The following is a 21,950-nucleotide window of genomic DNA, read 5'->3' on the forward strand; positions in this document are numbered from 1 at the left end:
TTCCAATAGCAGTAGCAGATAAGCAGATAAGCAGATAAGAGGCAATCCATAATTTAGATTAAGACAACGACCGAGCTAGGACTGTTATATTTGTCAATATAACTATCTGTTTAGCATTTCTGAAATGTACAATAACAGAATTCAGAACATGGGCCGTTCTTACAGTGCTCTCCCTGTACACCAAGTTAGAACCGTAGGATAAATAAAGGGGGCATATAAGCAGACAATGAAAGCTTTACAATATTTGATGATTACATTTCTCTAAAACAGGTTATAGACTACAGTAGAACAGTCAGAACAGTGGGCTACTAACATCTTACTACACAACATACACTTAGCATTACTTTCTTAGTTACAGTATACATAACTCCCTGGCACATTACATAATTTATGAAGCAACAAACAATATATTTTTGGACTCACATTGTTGTGCTCGGCTCACTTGAACAGGAAGGTGGCATGGTAGTCCTTCGAGTTAACAGTTGTTTTGAGCGTGGCACAAATCATGCTTCATTGATAGCATGGCCAATGTTAGATGTTTATCATTATAAACTTGGAAAAGAACCCCTTGATCACAGATTTGGGATCACAGAGCCACTGTCACTGATTCCTTCCAAACCACTCATTGTTGAATTTGCGATTTTCAACTTGCGAAATGTTTATGTCCAATGGCCGATGAGCACCGATATGTTTTATCTATAATTTCTCTTCATTATTTCTCTTCATATGACAAGGATTAAAAAGGATTTGCCAGTAGATTGTCGACTTGATCCATGATGATGACTACTCGCTAAGATTGTGAAAGTATGATGTTGACATGATCAGTCCAATCAAAGCTACTGTACATATAACGTGATTTGACGTCATTTTATCTGTGGCCAATGACCTTGAGCCTTCTTGGATGGGCACTTCTATGGCAGCAGCCGAAGGGCTAGAATTTTCAAGGTCTGCTCTTACACTTGGCAGTGAAGTGAAGTCCCCAGTGACAGAACACTGAGCCAATCACAGCGCAACGCTCTGTATTTTCTGCTGGCCTGCCCCACCACCACAGAAAGCACTGCGCTAGACTGAAACACCTGCATTTTGGAGCTGCCTTACTCAAGAAAACAAAAAAGAGACCCTGTTTGTATGCAGCTTTATTAACTCAATGATATATATTATTTTTTACATTGTTTGTAAACTGATATGTGACATGCATTAATGCCAAAAGAACATGCAAAACACGTTAATGCTAATAATGTGGGGGTCAAAACACCTGCTCTGAATGATTGGTCGCCACTGGGTATATATCATTCATCTAAAAATCCAATAAAGGGTTTAAAAGCAGCCACAGATCGCCTCTTTAAACACTCCTCCATGTGTTGCGAGATCAGATTACGTGAGTAGTGCACCTGCAGGAAAAGACCAGAGATGTAAAGTACTTGAGTAAAAAATACTTGAAAGTACTACTGAAGTAGTTTTTTTTAGGTATCTGTACTGAACTTTACTATTCATATTTCTAACTACTTTTACTTTTACTTCACTACATTCCTAAAGACAATTATTTACTTTTTACTTCACACATTTCCCTGACACCCAAAAGTACTTACATTTGGAATGCTTTGCAGGACAGGAAAATAGTCTAATTCACACACTTATCAAGAGAACATCCCTTGTCATCTCTACTGCCTCTGATCTGTTGCCTAGTTAAATAAAGGTTAAATAAAAAATAACAAAAATATCTGGTGGACTCACTAAACACATGCTTTGTTTGCAAATTATGTCTGAGTGTTGGAGCATGCCCCTTGCTGTCCGTAAAATAAAACAAAACAAAGAAAATGGTGCCATCTGGTTTGTTTAATATAAGGAACTTTAAATGATTTTGACTTTTGCTACTTAAGTATATTTAAAACCAAATACTTTTCGACTTTTACTCAGGTAGGATTTTACTGGGTGACTTTTATTTTTACTTGAGTCATTTTCTTTTAAAGTGTTTTTCCGTTTACTCAAGTATGACAATTGGGTAGTTTTTCCGCCGCTGGAAAAGACCCCCTGGAAAGATACCTTTGAGGTGTATGTAAGATAGCACAGATGGGAATGCAACATTATTAAACATGAATCTATTTCACCCACCTACCGCTTTCCCTCCCTCTCTCATAGGTGTCCCTGCAGTGTTCGTGTCCATTTGGGTCAGTGTGCGAGCATCACTGGCAGACACTCAGTGAGTCCCTTTATACATAATTGTGTGTACATCACAATGAAGTGAATAATCACACTTAACAGCAGCTATTCTACACACATTTGCAGGTGTTGGGACATCAGTGCGGGAAATCTGAAGTGGATCTATCAAGTCCCAATTCTTGCAGCCATTGTAGTAAGCAAATATTTCCTTTTCACCTAGACTCATGCACTTCACAAGCATTGGTCTCTTGTCCCTTTTTTATTGTGTGATAGCATCCTCGATTTCACATCAAACATTGTATTTGACACAATCCAAATCAACTCAAAAGATGAAAGGTACTATTTATTGGTATTCATACCATGAATACGGTGTCCGAAGTCAGAGTGACTGTTACACACCAACTCCTTGTGACTCTGAGGCTGTCTTAATTTGGACACCTTACATGTATTTCTAACTCTTCCTACAGGTGAACTTCTTCCTGTTCCTCAACATCATACGAGTGTTGGCCTCTAAGCTGTGGGAGACCAACACAGGCAAACTGGACCCCCGTCAGCAGTACAGGTGAGGGGCTGCATTAGACTAATAATAAACAGTAAAAGATAATAGACTAGTAATAATCTAGTAATGCACTTGTAATAAACAGTACTAGTAATAGCATGGATAAATTAATGGATACATGCTTTATGCATATGATACAACCCACAATTTCTTCACTTGCGATAGAGCCTAGGCTAGTTATTCCGGATTGCATGACATGCGACTGTAAATTTGTGTTTTGAAAAATATAATTTTAAATCAGAAATCACCATGCATGGTATGGGAATACAATGGCTGTATTTTCATGGTAAATCCTACGTTGTCTTACATAGCTTCACGTTTCTCTAAATCAAGGCCACTTTATTCAAACATAGATAAATAGCATATTACACTGCTATAATATTATCTGTAAAATTGTGTCTGCTCCTGTCCACAGGAAGCTGTTGAAATCCACCCTTGTCCTGATGCCCTTGTTTGGAGTGCACTATATGGTGTTTATGGCTCTACCCTACACTGAGGTTACGGGCCTGTTGTGGCAGGTGCAGATGCACTACGAGATGTTCTTCAACTCTTCCCAGGTCAGACACCCCAAAGGGCAAATACTCCCTGAGAGAAAAACGTATATTTTTTAGTGTTTTGATCGTGTTTTGAGGTTGACCTTTATTGTCATGAGTCTTGTCCTGGAGGCAGAACTGAGGGATTTCCCCATAGATAGGGCAGCTGAAAAGTAACAATTGGCTATATTGTAAAAATGTATGAAAACAAACATTTGATTTTTGGTCTTAATTTAATTTTGGGATAGGCGTGCGTCCCGCTTCCTGTGAAACTGAAGGGCGCGCAATTCAAATAAATAAACATAAGTTATGGGTATAAACATTTAGGTACATATAAGTGTCTTATATCGGTTAAAAGCTTACATTCTTGTTATTACAGTAGCTATTACAGCAAAAACATGTCACGCGATTGTTTGAGGATGGCGCCCCACATCAAAATATTTTTCCACCGGCACACGTTTCATAAATTCACAAATAGCGATTAAATATTCACTTACTTTTTGAAAATGTTCCTCTGATTTGTCATCCAAAGGGTTCCAGCTATAACATGTAGTGTCGTTTTGTTAGATAAAATCCTTCTTTATATCCCAAAAAGTCTGTTTAGTTAGCACCATCGATTTCAGTAATCCACTTCAACATGCAGAGAAAGGAATCCGAAAATCCAGTCTTTGTTTCAACAAGTGAAAATATGTTTCTATTTACTCCTCAGATTGCCTAAAATGTAATCAAACTATAAGATTTCTTACGGAAAGAAGTATGTTCAATAGATAACCGATTTTAGCAGGTGCGTACTGTCTTCATGGCACACGCAAACACGCATTTCCAAGACTGTGTTCCTGTACTAAAACTGATATTTCGTATTCGTTTTTTAAGTTACAAGCCTGAAACATTGAACATAGACTGCTGACACCCCGTGGAGACCATGGGAATTGCATTCAGGGAGCTAATTTTCAATATGACCTTATACTTGCCATTCTAGGAGGATGGTCTCTCTCTCAAAAAAATTCTGGTTGGTTTTTCTTTGGATTTTCTTCTACCATATCTATTGTGTTATATTCTCCTATATTATTTTAACATTTCTTCAAACTTCAAATTGTTTTCTTTCCAATGGTACCAATTATATGCATATCCTGGCTTCAGGGCCTGACGAATTCATTCAGGCGGAAATTGAGAAAAAATGGGCCTAGCCCTAAGAAAGGTTAGGGTTAGGCATTATGATTAGCAGTGTGTTTTTTGTGTGGCTGTGTCAGTTAGAAACCACTCTGCAGAGCTGCCTCCAGAACAAAATTCATGACGAAAAAAGGCTAATCTGCCAAATTTATGCAGGCTATTTTCCATCAACTGTTGATGACTATTAATGACAGATTTATGTTATATCCTAAAAAAAATTCATAAATGCCGAACAGCACTAAATGTATTTCCTTTATCTAAACTTGGCCTTTTTCCCTTTTATCCTTTCAGGGATTCTTTGTGGCATTCATCTACTGTTTCTGCAATGGGGAGGTAAATGCAGAACAATCTACCTCATTCTGAATATCTACGGAAGTCCAGAGAGGACATGTGAATAAAAAAATAATTTTCCCTCGTTATGTCGAGGTCACGACTTATCTCATAATCACTACGTAACAAAACTTGTTTTGTCAAGATCAAGATATAATCAAAAGTTACACACACCATCTAATAATTTGTTCAGATGCACAACAATCACTTAATCAAGGAGCGCTGTGGCTGCGCTGATGTTTTAAGCCCTGAGCAATGCTTGACAGGCAATTGTCTCCCTGGCTGCGTGCCCCAAAGACTACAGCCAAGGAATAACGCAGCTAACTTGGCTAGTCTTGTGAGCTAGCTAGTTAGCTAAGTAGCTTGTTACCTATACTGGTTGTTGGTGTGCATAACTATGTATGAATATCCTAAACAAATATATAAATGCAACATGCAACAATTTCAAAATTTTACTGAGTTACAGTTCATATAAGGAAATTTAAATAAATAAATTGGGCCCTAATCTATGGATTTCACAGGACTGGAAATACAGATTTGCATCTGTTGGTCACAGATACGCTACTTGACCAAAAGTATGTGGACACTCGTTGAACATCTCATTCCAAAATCAGAGGCATTAATATGGAGTTGGTAACCCCTTTGCTGCTTCAGCACTGATGTTGGACGATTAGGCCTGGCTCGCAGTTGGCATTCCAATTCATTCCAAAGGTGTTCGATGGGGTTGAGGTCAGGGCTCTGTGCAGATCAGTCAAGTCCTTCCACACCAATCTCGACAAACCATTTCTGCATGGACCTCGCTTTGTGCACTGGGGTATTGTTATGATGAAACAGGAAAGGGGCTTCCCCAAACTGTTGCCACAAAGTTGGAAGCATAGAATCGTCTCTCGAATGTCATTGTATGCTGTAGCGTTAAGATTTCCCTTCACTGGAACTAAGGCTCCTAGCCCGAACCATGTGAAACAGCCCCAGACCATTATTCCTCCTCCACTAAACTTTACAGTTTGCACTATTCATTCGGGCAGGTAGCGTTCTCCTGGCATCTGCCAAACCCAGATTTGTTCGTCGGACTGCCAGATGGTGAAGCGTGATTCATCACTCCAGAGAAGATGTTTCCACTGCTCCTGAGTCCAATGGCGGCGAGCTTTACACCACTCCAACCGACGCTTGGCATTACGAATGTTGATCTTAGGCTTGTGTGTTGCTGCTCTGCCATGGAAACCCATTTCATGAAGCTCCCAACGAACAGTTATTGTGCTGAAATGTCTTCCAGAGGCCGTTTGGAACTCGGTAGTGATTGTTTCAACCAAGGACAAACAATGTTTACGCAGTACATGCATTAGGACTCGGCAGTCCCGTTTTGTGAGCTTGTGTGGCCCAAACATCCTCAATGGGGGACATGTCTGGTGAGTATGCAGGCCATGGAAGAACTGGGACATTTTCTGCTTCCAGGAATTGTGTAAAGATCCTTGTCACATGGGGCCGTGCATTATCATGCTGAAACATAAGGTGTTGGTGGCAGATAAAATGGCTTCAGGATCCCGTCACAGTATCTCTGTGCATTCAAATTGCCATCGATAAAAGGCAATTGTGTTTGTTTTCCGTAGCTTATGCCTGCCCATATCATAACCCCACTGCCACCATGTTGGGCTCTGTTCACAATGTTGGCACCAGAAAACCTCTTTCCCACATAACACAATACACGTGGTCGGAAGTTGTAGGTCGGTTGGACATATTGCCAAATTCTCTAAAACGATGTTGAAGGAGGCTTATGGTAGATAAACATGAACAGTAAATTATCTGGCAACAGTTCTGGTGGACTTTCCTGCTGTCAGCATGCCAATTGCATGCTCCCTCAAAATGAGATATCTGTGGCATTGTGTCCTGTGAAACAACTGCACATTTTAGTGATTTTCTTATTGTCCCAGCACAAGGTGCACCTGTGTAATGATCATGCTGTTAAATCAGCTTCTTGATATGCCACACCTGTCAGGTGTATGGATTATCTTGGCAAAGGAGAAATGCTCAGTAACAGGGATGAAAACAAATTTGTGAACAAATTTCGCGATAAATAACCTTTTTGTGCGTATCGAGTGGGTGAGCTCTATTCCTGGAATGCTCACAGGCTGATGAATCAGGATGCTGCCTTGGAGGTGTTTCATATGTAAGGCTCCTTGCAGACATTGTTGGCAGAATACAGTGCATTCGGGAAGTATTAAGACCTCTTTACTTTTTCCACATGTTGTTACATTACAGCCTTATTCTTAAATGGATTACAAACATTTTTTTCCTCATCAATCTACACACAATACCCCATAATGACAAAGCGATAACAGGTTTTTAGAAATATTTGCAAATGTATTAAGAGTTTAAAAAAACAAAATACCTTTGCTATGAGACTCAAAATTGAGCTCATGTGCATCCTCTTTCCATTGATCATCCTTGAGATGTTTCTACAGCTTGATTGGAGTCCACCTGTGGTAAATTCAATTGATTGGACATGATTTGGAAAGGCACACTGTCTATTAATGTCCCACAGTTGACAGTGCATCTCAGAGCAAAAATGAAGCCAAAAGGTTGAAGGAATTGTCTGTCGAGCTCCAAGACAGGATTGTGTCGAGGCACAGATCTGGGAAAAGGTACCAAAGAATTTCTGGAGCATTGAGGATCCCCAAGAACACAGTGGCCTCCATCATTCTTAAATGGAAGAAGTTAGGAACCACAAACGTTTCCTAGAGCTGGCCGCCTATCCAAACTGAGCAATTGGGGGAGAAGTACCTTGGTCAGGGAGGTGACCAACAAACCAATGGTCACTCTGACAGAGCTCCAGAGTATTTCTGTTGAGATGGGAGAACCTTACAGAAGGAAAACCTTCTCTGCATCACTCCACCAATTAGGCCTTTATGCTAGAGTGGCGAGACGAAACCCACTTCTCATTAAAAGGCACTAGACAGCCCAGCTTGGAGTTTGCCAAAAGGCACCTAAATGACTCTGACCATGAGAAACAAGATTCTCTGGTCTGATGAAACAAAGATTGAACTCTATAGCCTGAATGCCAAGCGTCACGTCTGGAGGAAACCTGGCACCATCCCTACGGTGAAGCATGGTGGTGGCAACATCATGCTGTGGAGATGTTTTTCAGCGGTAGGGACTGAGGTGCCAAAGGTGCTTCCACAAAGTACTGAGTAAAGGATTTGAATACTTATGCAAATGTAATATTTCAGCGTATTTTTTGTATAAATTTGAAAAGAATTCTGAAACTCTTTTTGCTTTGTCATTATAAGGTATATGCAGTTCATTGCATGAGTAATATAATTCACAATATACATTTCTTGGTAGTCCAAAAAATATTGCTTTCTGGTTGTGAATCACAGCTGGCCTGGTACATTATTTGCTGCCTCCACCAATTCGGGATGCACTGTTTCAGTTTCAATTACTTAATATTTTGGACAAAAACAGATGAATGTAACTAATCTAATCAAATGTCACGATCGTTATAATAAGTGGACCAAGATGCAGCGTGGGATGGTTCCATTCTCTTTATTATGAAGTGAAACTCAAAGAAAACAATAAATGCAAAACAAAAACGTGAAGCTGCTATAGTGCTCACAAGCAACTATACATAGACAAGACCCCACAAAACACAAAGGGGAAATGGCGGCCTAAATATGATCCCCAATCAGAGACAACGATAAACAGCTGCTTCTGATTGGGAACCATACCAGGCCAACATAGAAATATACATCACCGAGATGACCCACCCTAGTCACACCCCGACCTAACCAACATAGAGAATAAAAAGCTCTCTATGGTCAGGGCGTGACAGCCCCCCCCCCCCCCCCACAAAACCTGACTCAATAGGGGAGGGTTTGGGTGGGCATCTACCGTCGGGGGCGGCTCCGGTGCGGGGCGAAGTACCCACTCCGCTCGCGGATACGTCATCTTCATCTTCAATTGCAGCTCTGGTGAGGGGATCGTCGCCGGATGCTCCGGACCGTGGAAAGTCACCAGGGGAATCGGACTGTGGGTCATCGCTGGAGGAACCAGACCGTAGATTATGGGTCGTTGCCGGGGACTCCGGACCGTGGTTCGTCGCCGGAGGCTCCGGACTGCCGACCATCGCTGGAGGCTCGGGACCTCGGACTGTCGCTGGAGGCTCCGGACCGCGGACCGTCGCAGGAGACTCCGGACTGTAGACCGTCTCAGGACGTTCCGGACTGTAGACCGTCTCAGGAGGTTCCGGACTGTAGACCGTCTCAGGAGGTTCCGGACTGTAGACCGTCTCAGTAGGTTCCTGACTGTAGACCGTCTCATGAGGTTCCGGACTGGGAACCATCGCCGGAAGCTCCAGACTGGGAACCGTCACCGGAAACTCCGGACTGGGAACCGTCGCCGGAAGCTCCAGACTGGGAACCGTCACCAGAAGCTCCGGACTGGGAACCGTCGCCGGAAGCTCCGGACTGGGAACTGTTGCCGGAAGCTCTGGACTGTGGAGGCGCACTGGAGGCCTGATGCGTGGGGCCGGTACAGGTGGCAGCGGGCTGGTAACACACACCGCAGGTCGAGTGCGGGGAGGAGGCACAGGACGTACTGGACTGTGGAGGCCCACTGGAGGCCTGATGCGTGGGGCCGGTACAGGTGGCACCGGGCTGGTGACACGCACCTCAGGGCGAGTGCGGGGAGGAGGCACAGGACGTACTGGACTGTGGAGACGCACTGGAGGTCTGGAGCGTAGAGCTGGCAACACGTCCTGGACAAATGACCACATTCGCACGTTAAGTGCGAGGAGTTGGCACAGAACGCACCGGGCTGTGAATGCGCACTGGAGACACAGTGCATATCACCGCAATACATGGTGCCTGACCGGTCACATGCTCTCCGCGGTGATTACGGGAAGTTGGCTCTGGTTCAAAACCTGGCTCCGCCAACCACCCCATGTGCCCCCTCCCCCCCATTTTCTTTTGAGGCTGCCTCTCGGGCTTCCTTCGTGGCCCCGGTGTCATCGTTGCTGCTCCCTCGCTGCTTTCATCTGCTTCCATGGCAGGCCTTCGTATCTCTCCAAGACTTCCTTCCAAGTCCAGGATATTCTCTCCTCAACCTCCTCTAAAGACCAGGATGCCATCTCCTCCCGGGCACGCTGCTTGGTCCAGTTGTGATGGGATCTTCTGTCACGATCGTTATAATAAGTGGACCAAAGCGCAGCGTGATCTGGGTTCCACATATTTTTATTACTAAGTGAAAGTCACAGCAAAACAAAAACAAATAAATCTCAAACGAACCGTGAAGCTAACAATAGTGCTAACAGGCAACTATCCATAGTCAAGATCCCACAAAGCACAAAGGGAAAATGGCTGCCTAAATATGATCCCCAATCAGAGACAACGATAAACAGCTGCCTCTGATTGGGAACCATACCAGGCCAACATAGAAATATAATCACCTAGATGACTCACCCTAGTCACACTCCGACCTAACCAACATAGAGAATAAAAAAGCTCTCTATGGTCAGGGCGTGACATCAAATCAAACTTGATTTGTCACAGCGCCAAATACAAGAAGTGTAGACCTTACCGTGAAATGCTTACTTACAAGCTTAACCAACAGTGCAGTTCAAGAAGAGTTGAGAAAATATTTACCAAATAAACTTAAGTAAAAAATATTTAAAAGTAACACAATAAAATAACAATAACGAGGCTATATACAGGACGTACCGGTACCGAATAATTGTGCAGTGGTTCAGGTTAGTTGAGGTAATTTGTACATGTAGTTAGGGGTGAAGTGACTATGCATTTATTTACAAGTCTCTGCTAGGTAAAAGCCCCGCCTTATCTCAGCTCACTGGTCACCATAGCAGCACTCACTCTTAGCACGTGCTCCATTTCCTCCTTCGGTTGTCTTTCCTTCCAGTTCTCTGCTGCCAATGACTGGAACGAACTGCAAAAATCTCAGGAGTCGGGACGAGACAGACAGACAGACATAGACAGACAGACAGACAGACAGACAGACAGACAGACAGACAGACAGACAGACAGACAGACAGACAGACAGCATTTCTCAACCAGTCGAAATCATGAATCAGCTGCCATAATTTTTATAGATATATACAAAGCAATGTCAATTGAAAAAAGGTCAAACGAAATGAAGTGCAGCTACTTTGCAGTCATTCCAGCGTCAGGTTGACGTGATTTTTGTGGCAAGCAAAATCGTGTCTCTTTAGCTCATTGTTATGGATGTATCGAAATAAATGTTGCGAGAAAACAGCTTAAACAAATGAAATGCAGCTACTGTTGTTATTCTGGCTGCACTGCTTGACGTGACTGTAAGGCCGTCGTTGGCTACCTAGCAAGCAAGGGATAAGAATGTTGCCAGCCAGTATGGCAATGGAACACTTAGAACAAATGACTGGGTCGCATCCATAGATACAGAACAAAAAGACTGAACGACTGGGTCGCGTCTCTGGCAACCAAACCGATAGAATGAATGACCAGCCAGCTTGGGAAGCAACCCTATATTTGTGTCGGAACTATATCTTGTGGAAGGATGAAATAGTATGAATAAATTTAACAAAATAACGTTTTTAATGAAAATATGTCAATTATTATTTGAATGTGTTGGTAACCCGTTGTATAAAAGCGATAATGTCCTCGAAGCAGGTGTTTCGTCTCGGGCCTAACAACACCTGTGCCAATATATCCTCCAAACACCGGCTTCTCGGGCATTATCACTTAAGTGTGCAGTCTGAACGCTTGGAGAGCGTATTTACGAACAGACTATCTGACAATGCTCTGAATTTACGAACAACCCAGAGCGCACTCTGACACACTAGAGGCAATTTACAAATGCACACTGAGTTGTCAATCAAATGTATTTGGCATCGATCAAATGGGCGGTCAGGCAAGTTCCCATTCAGTTGTCAAAACGTGGGTTGGGACAAGCATGCATTGGCAGGCAAGCTGCAGAAGGACGAGCAAGCTACTTTTCCCCATCGTTAATCAGTGCAATTTTGATAGCCAACTTGCTGAACATTTTTGAGAGGGTTTATCTAATGTTCGCTTGTTAGATTTGAGCTAATCTTGCTCTTGCTATTAGTATTTGATCTTGTTGTTGATGTGCATAACTGAGGGAGAGAGAGCCTACCTTTTCATGGTTGTTTGATCGATAGGACTGTAAAGTTCCCAAATGTAAGACTCCCGTGATATTTACATATTTTTGTGGCTTTTGCAAAAAATGCGTTCTAATAATCTAAAGTCGTGCTGTTACTACTGCCTGTAAACACACAGTCCGGTTCAAAGTGAATGATGGCAGGCCCGTGTGGCAAATAGCTTTTTTACATAAAGGACTACTGTAGCTCTGATTGGTTATGGTGCACCGGTCGGCGTAGACTCCGGTCCCGGATGAGACAGATGTTTTTATTAGGTTTTATTTACAGCAGTGTCTATTATTTGTCCAAACACACGGACTCTTTCTCATTGTTTATTGCCATCAAATTTTCACAATTTCCTTAGTCTGTCATTCCCAAACAATCAATGAATTTATGAAGACGAGCACATCTAAGTGCTCGCTTGTCAGAAAATGGAACAGATTTTTACAAGATTTAATGTTGCTTAAACACTGTCAGTTCCACTTTAATTCCTGTCTTCCCAGGTGCAGGCGGAGGTAAAGAAGGCATGGCTACGGCGGAGCCTGGCCTTGGACCTCAAACAGAAGACCCGGGTGACCAGCAGTGGGGGCGGGGGCAGCTGCTACTATGGCGGCATGATGTCACACACCACCACCCACAGCGTGAGTCTGACTGTGGCCAATCCCAGAGGAATGTCCCTGAATGGGGCAGGGGCCTCCGGGATGGGAGGAGCTGGGGGAAGCAATGGGGGAGGGGGAAGCAGGCAGCCACGCCTCACCTCCTCCTTCCACCCCCTCACCAACCTGCCAGGCTACGTGCCCAGCAACACTGAGACCCCCAGGCAGAAACTTGTTATTTGGAGGCCTGGGGTGGGGGCTGGAGCTGAGGCCGGTGTTAGTGCCTTTCCCAGGAACCCCAGGGCTGCTAGCGAGGGGATCCAAGGGGGTGGTGGTGGATCCAAGACAGAGCCTGCAGTCTCTGTGCCCCAGCAGTTGGGTGACGAGGACCCCTGCTGCTCTTTGTCTCTAAAGGAACTAGAGACCATCTTGTGAACTGGAACTGTCAGATCTATGGCGTCTAACAGTGAGAGCAGCACTGTATCAGATGGCTTTACTTATCCAGATTCCTGCCATGGATCCATATCAAGGCTCCATTCAAGTGATCTCCAATGACCTATTTGAATCTCCCCTGAATCCCTCGTTTGACTGATGTCTGAATACTTAGCTAAGTACATTTAGTTGGGGTTAAAGAATCATTGTGTGTAAACTGGTCGGATGACACGATTATCAATAGAACATTGATCCAAGGATCATGAAGAAAAAACATGTATTGTAGCATGATTGGTGATTTAATTTATCAGTGGTTGTAATAAAGAACCCAATGACTAGTGAGTTGCTGCACGCATTATGGAATGTGGAGTCCTGCATGCCTTTCTACACGTCCCATATTTGTTTGACAGACCATTGTTTTTCCTTTTATATTTGCCTGTCTGTCTGCTTGTCTGCTTTCTCTGATCTCTTCCCTGTCTGTCTAACAATTCATGCACTATTTGTCTATTGTAGTGAGATGTAATGTTTCATCTGAGAAAAACGTGGTAATTAAGCTTTTACAGCAATGAGTAAGCAGCAGTAGGCTGCATTTGAAGACTTCCTTTCCTGGGGCCCATCGCCCAATGAGCAAAACTGGTGCATTTAAAATCCCAATACACTTTACCATAAAACAATAATAGATTAATTAAAACACATGTCTAAAACAGTAAAATATCAGCTCAGGATTTACCTTCTTTACAGATTTACCTTCTTTACAGACGTAAAGAAATTGTTATTTTGGATAGTGATAGCACACTTGCTATGTACAGTGCATTCGGAAAGTATTCAGACCCCTTCAATTTTTTCCACATTTTGTTACATTACAGCCTTATTCTAAAATGTATTAAATTGTTTTCATTTATTTATCAATCTACACACAATACCCGATAATGACAAAGCAAAAACAGGTTTTCAGGTTTTCAATTTTCGCAAATGTATTCAAAATAAAACAAACGTAAATATCACATTTACTGTGCATAAATATTCAGACCCTTTATTCAGTACTTTGCTGAAGCACCTTTGGCAGCAATTACAGCCTTGAATATTTTAGGTATGACGCTACAAGCTTGGCACACCTGTATTTGGAGAGTTTCTCCCATTCTTCTCTGCAGATCCTCTCAAGCTCTGTCAGGTTGGGTGGGGAAAGTTGCTGCACAGCTGTTTTCAGTTCTCTCCAGAGATGCTCAATTGGGTTCAAGTCCAGGCTCTGGCTGGGCCACTCAAGGACATTCAGAGACTTGTCCCGAAGCCACTCCTGCATTGTCTTGGCTGTGTGCTTAGGGTCGTTGTCCTGTTTGAAGGTGAACATTCGCTCCAGTCTGAGTTTCTGAGCGCTCTGGAGCAGGTTTTCATCAAGGATCTCTCTGTACTTTGCTCTGTTCATCTTTCCCTCAATCCTAACTAGACTCCCAGTCGTTGCTACGGAAAAACATCCCCACAGCATGATGCTTCACCGTAGGGATAGTGGCAGGTTTCCTCCAGATGTGATTACTTGGCATTCAGGCCAAAGAATCTTGGTTTCATTAGACCAGAGAATCTTGTTTCTTATGGTCAGAGTCTTTTAGGTGTCTTTTGGCAAACTCCAAGCAGGCTATCATGTGCCTTTTACTGAGGAGTGGCATCCGTCTGGCCACCCTACCATAAAGGCCTGATTGGTGGAGTGCTGCATAGATGGTTGTCATTCTGGAAGGTTCTCCCATCTCCACAGAGGAACTCTGGAGCTCTGTCAGATTGACCATCGGGTTAACTGTCACCTCAATGACCAAGCCCCCCCCCCGCCCCCATTCATGGCTTGGTTTATGCTCTGAGATGCACTGTCAACTGTGGGACGTTGTATAGACAGGCGTGTGCTTTTCCAAATCATGTCCAATCAATTTAATTTTTCACAGGTGGACTCCAATCAAGTTGTAGAAACATCTCAAGGATGATCAATGGAAACAGGATGCATCTGACCTCAATTTTGAGTCTCATAGCAAAGGGTCTGAATTCTTATGTAAAGAAGGTATTTCTGCTTTTTATTATTAATACATTTTCAAAAATTACAAAAACTATTTTCATTTTGTCATTATGTGGTATTGCTTATAGATTGCGGTATGTTTTATTTATTTTTTATTTTAGAATAAGGCTGTAACGTAACAAAATATGTAGAAAGGTAAGGGGTCTGAATACTTTCTGAATGCACTGTATGTAATAGGCTATATTAGGCAGTCAGGTATGTATTGTAATTTTAAAATAATCAAATTAATAATTGTATATTTCAATCCTTAAAGATCACTCACCCTTTTGTAACACCTATTTTCATTGTTTATCTTTGGGGAAAAGTGTTGACAGATTATGTACGGTATATTGTGTTATTGATAACATAAACCATGCATTGTCATACTCTTACTCCATAGAATTGCATTTTTGCTCTACAGTCTTGTTCACCTTTCGATGAGCTTGTCAAGGGGTATTGGTGATGTACAGTACAGTTGTGGGCACTACAACGTTTTGGAGAAGATAAAAGTGCCACATTTCTAGTTGTGTGAAGTTCTTATGTAAAAATACTTTAAAGTACTACTTAAGTAGTTTTTTGGGGTATCTGTACTTTACAATACTATTTCCTCCACTACATTCCCCCCCAAAATAATGTACTTTTTTACATACATTTTTCCTGACACCCAAAAGTACTTGGTACATTTCGAATGCTTAGCTGGAGAAGAAAATGGTCCAATTCACATACTTATCACGAGAACATCCCTGGTCATCCCTACTTCCTCTGATCTGGTGGACTTACTAAACACAAAAATGCTTAATTTGTAACTGATGTCTGTTGGAGTGTGCCCCTGGCTATCCATAAATAAATAAAAACAAGAAAATCGTGCCGTCTGGTTTGCTTAATATAAGGAACGTGAAATGATTTATACTTTTACTTTTGATACTTAAGTATATTTTAGAAATGACATTTACTTTTGATACTTAAGTATATTTAAAACCAAATACTTTCAGATTTTTTACTAAAGTGGTATTTTACTGGGTGACTTTTACTTGAGTCATTTTCTATTAAAGGTATCTTTCCTTTTGACAATTGTGTAGTTTTTCCACCACTGCACATTGCTGAATGTGTTTTTACTCCACTGTCTAACTCCATGCCAAGGCATGCCAGGCCAGGCTTGGGCAAACAGGGCCAGTGTCTGCACAGATTATGTGCACAAGTAGCCCTAGAGCATTTTCAGTCCTGCTGCCTCAAAAGAGAAGTCAAAAAGAGAGAAAAGAGGCTTTCTTAAAATAACTTATTATACCCACAGGTTAGGTACTGTTACAGGTGGCCCAGAGACTTTCTGTGTCCTTTGTTAGAGTTACTAAGTAAATGGTAGAAGGGATGGATGAATGGATGGATGGATGGGATGGGGGGGATGGAGGAATGGATAAATGGTGAATGGGTGGTTAAAGGGCTGAATGGAGCAGATGATGAGGGAAGACATACATTAAGGTGCATTAGACAGACATGCATTAGACAGACAGATTGATAGACATTTTTGTTGTTGTTGTAGACAAATGGACCTGATCTGAAGATTTCAGAGCCACTGCCACAACTTTAGGTGGGCAAGAAAGGTGCCCCTTGAAGTAGCCAGACATTGCAATTAGTTGCCACTGAAACGTTCCAATGTCAGAACAGCAACACCTTAACCCATTAGCGATCGGAAAGTGCGGCTCTTGAACAGTTGCTCTGATGTGCAAAAAAAGTGAGACTTTGTGATTCTTCCTCCCTTGGATCTTCTGTGTTGTCTTTTCCAGACTGGACTCAGCTGTCTGGTGCAGGGGGTGGAGGGGAGGAGGAGGGTGGGATGATCGGTTGAGGAGAGCTGACCCTCCCTGGTTGTCTCTTGAAGGTTCTGACTTGAGCTGAATTTCAGAATGTCCCATTGAGACCAAGGTCTCTTTTGCAAGGGAGCCTTGCATCTCTCAATTACAATAACAATTACACAGTCTGGGCAACATTGGAACATTGAAAATACTATATATTGCATAATGTGTGTGAGTGACAACTACCATGCCCAATGCAAGCTTTCAACACACACACACACACACACACACACACACACACACACACACACACACACACACACACACACACACACACACACACACACACACTGGGCACAAACTAGTTGAATCAACTCTGTCAATGTATTGTGAATCTACTTGTAAAATTATATAGTGGATTTGAAAAAAGTCATCAACTGTTGTTTTGAGGGTGAAATTTCGACCATAGGATTAAGCAGCAGTGTAAACTGCTTAAGGAAACAAACTTGAGACTGGGGGGTATCTGTACTTTACTTTACTTTTTACTTTTACTGCACTGGATTCCTAAAGAAAATAATGTACTTTTTACTCCATACATTTTCCCTGACACCCAAAAGTATTCTCTCCATTTTGAATACTTAGCAAGACAGGAAAATGGTCCAATTCACACACTTATCAATAGAATATACCTTTTCGTCCCTACTGCCTCTGATCTGGCGGACTCACTGAACACATGCTTCGTGTGTAAATTATGTCTGAGGGATGGAGTGTGCCCCTAGCTATCTGTAAATTAAAACAGATATTATTAAAATGGTGCCGTCTGGTTTGCTTGATATAAGGAATTTGAAACTATTTATACATTTACTTTTGATATTAGCAAATAGTTTTAGACTTTTTACTCAAGTAGTATTTTAGTGGATGACTTTCACTTTTACTTGAGTCATTTTCTATTAAAGGTATCTTTACTTTTACTCAAGTATGACAAGTGGGTACTTTTTCCACCACTGTGATTATGTCATCCATGTAACCAATTTTCAACACAGAACAACCTTGCATAAAATGTTAAATTTCTACCTTTGAAACAACGTCAGATGTTCAACGTTATATCCACTATCAGAAAACAACTAAAGGCTGGGCAGCACCTCCTACTGGAGAGTTGATCTATCTACAGCTTTTAATTTGGTCTGCCATCCAGGGTTTTAAGAGGTCTCTTACATAATAACAAAATATATTCACTGTTGCTATCAAAGTAATTACAAAGGGTAGGATCATAAGAGCAAATTAAATGTAACCAATACTTTATGAGTCATGTATCATCAATGATACTATTTAGGCCTCTATAGCATTTCAAATAAAATAAATTACATTTATTTGGTCACACATATTTAGTAGATGCTATTGCGGGTGTAGTGAAATGCTTGTGTTTCTAGCTCCAACAGTGCGGTAATATTTAACATTTCACAACAATACACACAAATCTAAAAGTAAAATAATGTAATTAAGAAATATATAAATATTAGGACGAGCAATGTCGGAGTGGTTTTGACTAAAATACAGTAGAATAGAATACATTATATACTGTACAGTATGTAAACAGTATTAAAGTGACTAGTGTTCCATTAATAAAGTGACCAGTGATTCCATGTCTATTTATATACGGCAGAAGCCTCTAAGGTGCAGGGTTGAGTAACCGGGTAGTAGCCGGCTAGTGATGACTATTTAACGATCTGATGGCCTCGAGATAAAAGCTGTTTTTCATTCTATCGGTCAGCTTTGATGCACCTGTACTGACCTCACCTTCTAGATGATAGCAGGGTGAACAGGCCGTGGCTCGGGTGTTGATATCCTTGATGATCTTTTTGACATTCCTGTAATATCGGGTGCTGTAGGTGTCCTGGAGACAGTGGCGACCCGTCATTCAGAGACCCACCTGTTTTGAGCCCCACATTTTTCTCAATTGTGCACCTGTAAAGGTTTGCGAGGGTCTTAGGGGCCAAGCCAAATTACTTCAGCCTCCTGAGGTTGAAGAGGAGTTGTTGTGCCTTCTTCACCACACTGTCTGTGTGGGTGGACCATTTCAGATCGTCAGTGATGTGTACGCTGAGGAACTTGAAGTTTTCCACCTTCTTCACTGCGGTCCCATCAATGTGGATGGGTCATTCTCCCTCTGCTGTTTCCTGAAGTCCACGATCAGCTCCTTCGTTTTGTTGACGTTGAGGGAAAGGTTATTTTCCTGGCACCACTCCACCAGGTCTCTCACCTCCTCCGTCTAGGCTGTCTCGTCATTGTTGGTAATCAGGCCTATTATGGTTGTGTCGTCTGCAAACTTGATGATTGAGTTGACTTCATCAACAGCTATTGTTTCAATTCATCCTAGAGTTCAACAATAAATTGACAATACATATACAGTGCCTTCAGAAAGTATTCTTACCCCTTAACGTATTCCACATTTTGTTGTGTTACAGCCTGAATTCTGAATATTTTTCTCTCACCCATTTACACACAATACCCCATAATGACAAAGTGAAGACATGTTTTTAGAAATGTTTGCACATAAAAAAAATGAAATATCTAATTTACATACTGTAAGTATTTACACCCCTCAGTCAATACTTTGTAGAAGCATCTTTGGCAGTGATTATGGCTCCTGAGTCTTTCTGGGTGAGTTGCACACCTGGATTGTACAATATTTGCACATTCTTTCAAAAACTCAAGTTGGTTGTTGATCATTGTTAGACAGCCATTGTCATGTCTTGCCATATATTTTGAAGTGGATTTAAGTCAATACTGTAACTAGGCCACTCAGGAACATGAGGTGTCTTGGTAAGCAACTCCAGTGTATATTTGGCCTTGTGTTTTAGGTTATTGTCCTGCTGAAAGGTGGATTTGTCTCACAGTGTCTGTTAGAAAGCAGACCGAACCAGGTTATCCTATTCCATTTCTTTGTATCATCAAAAACTCTCTAGTCCTTGCCGATGACAAGCATACCCATAACATGATGCAGCCAACATCATGCTTGAAAATATTATGTGTGGTACTCAGTGAAGTGTTGTGTTCGATTTGCCCCAAACATAGCGCTTTGTGTTCAGGACATAAAGTTCATTTCTTTGCCAATTTTTTTGCAGTTTTACTTCAGTGCCATATTGCAAACAGGATACATGTTTGGAATATTTGTATTATGTATAGGCTTCCTTCTTTTCACTCTGTCATTTAGGTTAGCATTGTGGAGTAACTACAATGTTGTTGATCTATCCTCACTTTTCTCCTATCACAGTCATTAAACTTTGTAACTGTTTTAAAGTCAACATTAGCCTTGTGGGAAAATCCCTGAGTGATTTCCTTCCTCTTTGGCAGCTGAGTTAGGAAGGACACCCGCATCTTTGTAATGACAAGGTGTATTGATACACCATCCAAAGTGTAATTAATAACTTCACCATGCTCAAAGGGATATTCAATGACTGCTTTTTTCTCCCATCTACCAATAGGTGGCCTTCTTTATGAGGCATTGGAAACCTCCCTGGTCTTTGTGGTTGTATCTGTGTTTGAAATTCACTGTTCGACTGAGGGACTTTACAGATAATTGTATGTCTGGGGTACAGAGATGAGGTAGTCATTCAAAAATCATGTTAAACACTATTATTGCACACAGAGTCCATGCAACTTAGTATGTGACTTAAGCACATTTTTACTCCTGAACTTATTTAGGCTTGCAATAACAAAGAAGTTGAATACATGTTGACTCAAGACATTTCAGCTTTTCATTTTAAATTAATGTGTTAAAAATGTATAAAAACATAATTACACTTTTACATTATGGGGTATTGTTTTTTTTAAAAAAAAATGTTGAACCTTTATTTAAATGTACATTTTAAATTTAAATAATTTAAATAATAATCCAAGCATTAGGTATCCTTGAAATGTTGATATTTGTTTGCGTTGTCAACCAAACACAATTCAATAATACTTTTGTAATACAGTAAATAACCAAAAGTTAACACTATCTTACAAACTAATGTAACAGTATTTATTCAACTTTAAAACGAGTAACACATCCATGGCCACATTACAAAAGGCTTAATGTAACTAGCAATGTCTTCTTATGTAATCTTAAAAAGTGTGCATATTCAAGATTCCATGCACTGGTGTAGATTTACACAATTGCTATAATAATCATACTTTTCATTAAATCTCAACTGCAATTCATGTCATTTGGATGTGCTATTAGATGAAGCACAGTGCTAACATTAAGCTGTTATATAAATACAAAATATTTGACATTGTATTCCCATTTGAACTTCATGCTTTTAAATGGTTGAAAGCGCAGTGATAACACTGGGAATTCAGCTAACTTCTGGCTGTCTTTTGAGTGGGTGAATAAAGGTTGAATTCTCCTTGATCAAGAGCTCAACCAAATATTACCAAAAATGCCAATGTTGAAAATACATGGGCTGCCCAGTGGGACGTAAACAAACACACACACACACACCTTTTCTCTTCTCTCGTCATTAACCGCAAAAGGCATTCTGTGGCACTGACTGTATTCCTGCTAGGCCTGCTTTAGAGATGATCACGTTTCCGCCGCTGGCAAATATTGACCTGTACGTTTCAGGGAAGGTTTACCCAAGCTGGTGATGGAGAAAAAAGAGAGTTTTTCATCGCTTTCTTTTTTTCTCTCACAGTTGACTGTATTATTTCCACAATGGTCAGTCTAAACCCTCCTTTCGTTACAGGCTTGTGTACCTTGAATATTAATTGCAGATACACGTGAGTTGCCATACTCAAGGTCGCTGGTTTGTTTTTTGTTTTCTAACCTCATCCCAACCCCTAAACTTAACCAATTTATTTATTTATTCAACTTCACCCAACCCCGTACACTAACTTTAACCAATTGTGGTTACTTGCCTAATCTTAATCAACAACATTTGTTTCGGCCTTCGAGACAGTGCTGCCCTCAGAACTCCAACGTGCGTGAAAACTGGGGTTACAGACAAGAAGGAAGCTTCTGCACCTGGAAGGGCAACTTAGAGACCTTCGCTCCCGAAACCCTTCTCTGTCCCAAACGCCCTCGCGACCGGGTCTGGAATTTCACAGCCGGCCATGAGGTCTCGTCCCGGAGCAAGACGTAGCCAGGCTGTGTCTGCAGGACTCGAGTCTTAGTGGCAAAACCTGACTCCTAACCCGCCAGTGTCTCTCATCCACATAGC

The 21,950-nt window shown here is 41.5% G+C and overlaps 1 protein-coding gene across 1 annotated transcript in view; it reads left to right on the plus strand.

The window, feature by feature from the left end:
• pth3r (parathyroid hormone 3 receptor) overlaps positions 1 to 12,924 on the plus strand; it is a 28,733-nt gene extending 15,809 nt beyond the window's left edge. The window contains exons 8-13 of the mRNA XM_064993542.1: positions 2,140 to 2,200; positions 2,287 to 2,353; positions 2,628 to 2,722; positions 3,135 to 3,276; positions 4,714 to 4,755; positions 12,397 to 12,924. Coding sequence (XP_064849614.1) covers positions 2,140 to 2,200; positions 2,287 to 2,353; positions 2,628 to 2,722; positions 3,135 to 3,276; positions 4,714 to 4,755; positions 12,397 to 12,924 — 935 coding nt within the window. The remainder of the gene's footprint in view (positions 1 to 2,139; positions 2,201 to 2,286; positions 2,354 to 2,627; positions 2,723 to 3,134; positions 3,277 to 4,713; positions 4,756 to 12,396) is intronic.
• The last annotated feature ends 9,026 nt before the right edge of the window (positions 12,925 to 21,950 follow it).

This window comes from Oncorhynchus masou, chromosome 18, assembly GCF_036934945.1.
Source record: "Oncorhynchus masou masou isolate Uvic2021 chromosome 18, UVic_Omas_1.1, whole genome shotgun sequence".
Classification (NCBI taxonomy): Eukaryota; Metazoa; Chordata; class Actinopteri; order Salmoniformes; family Salmonidae; genus Oncorhynchus; species Oncorhynchus masou.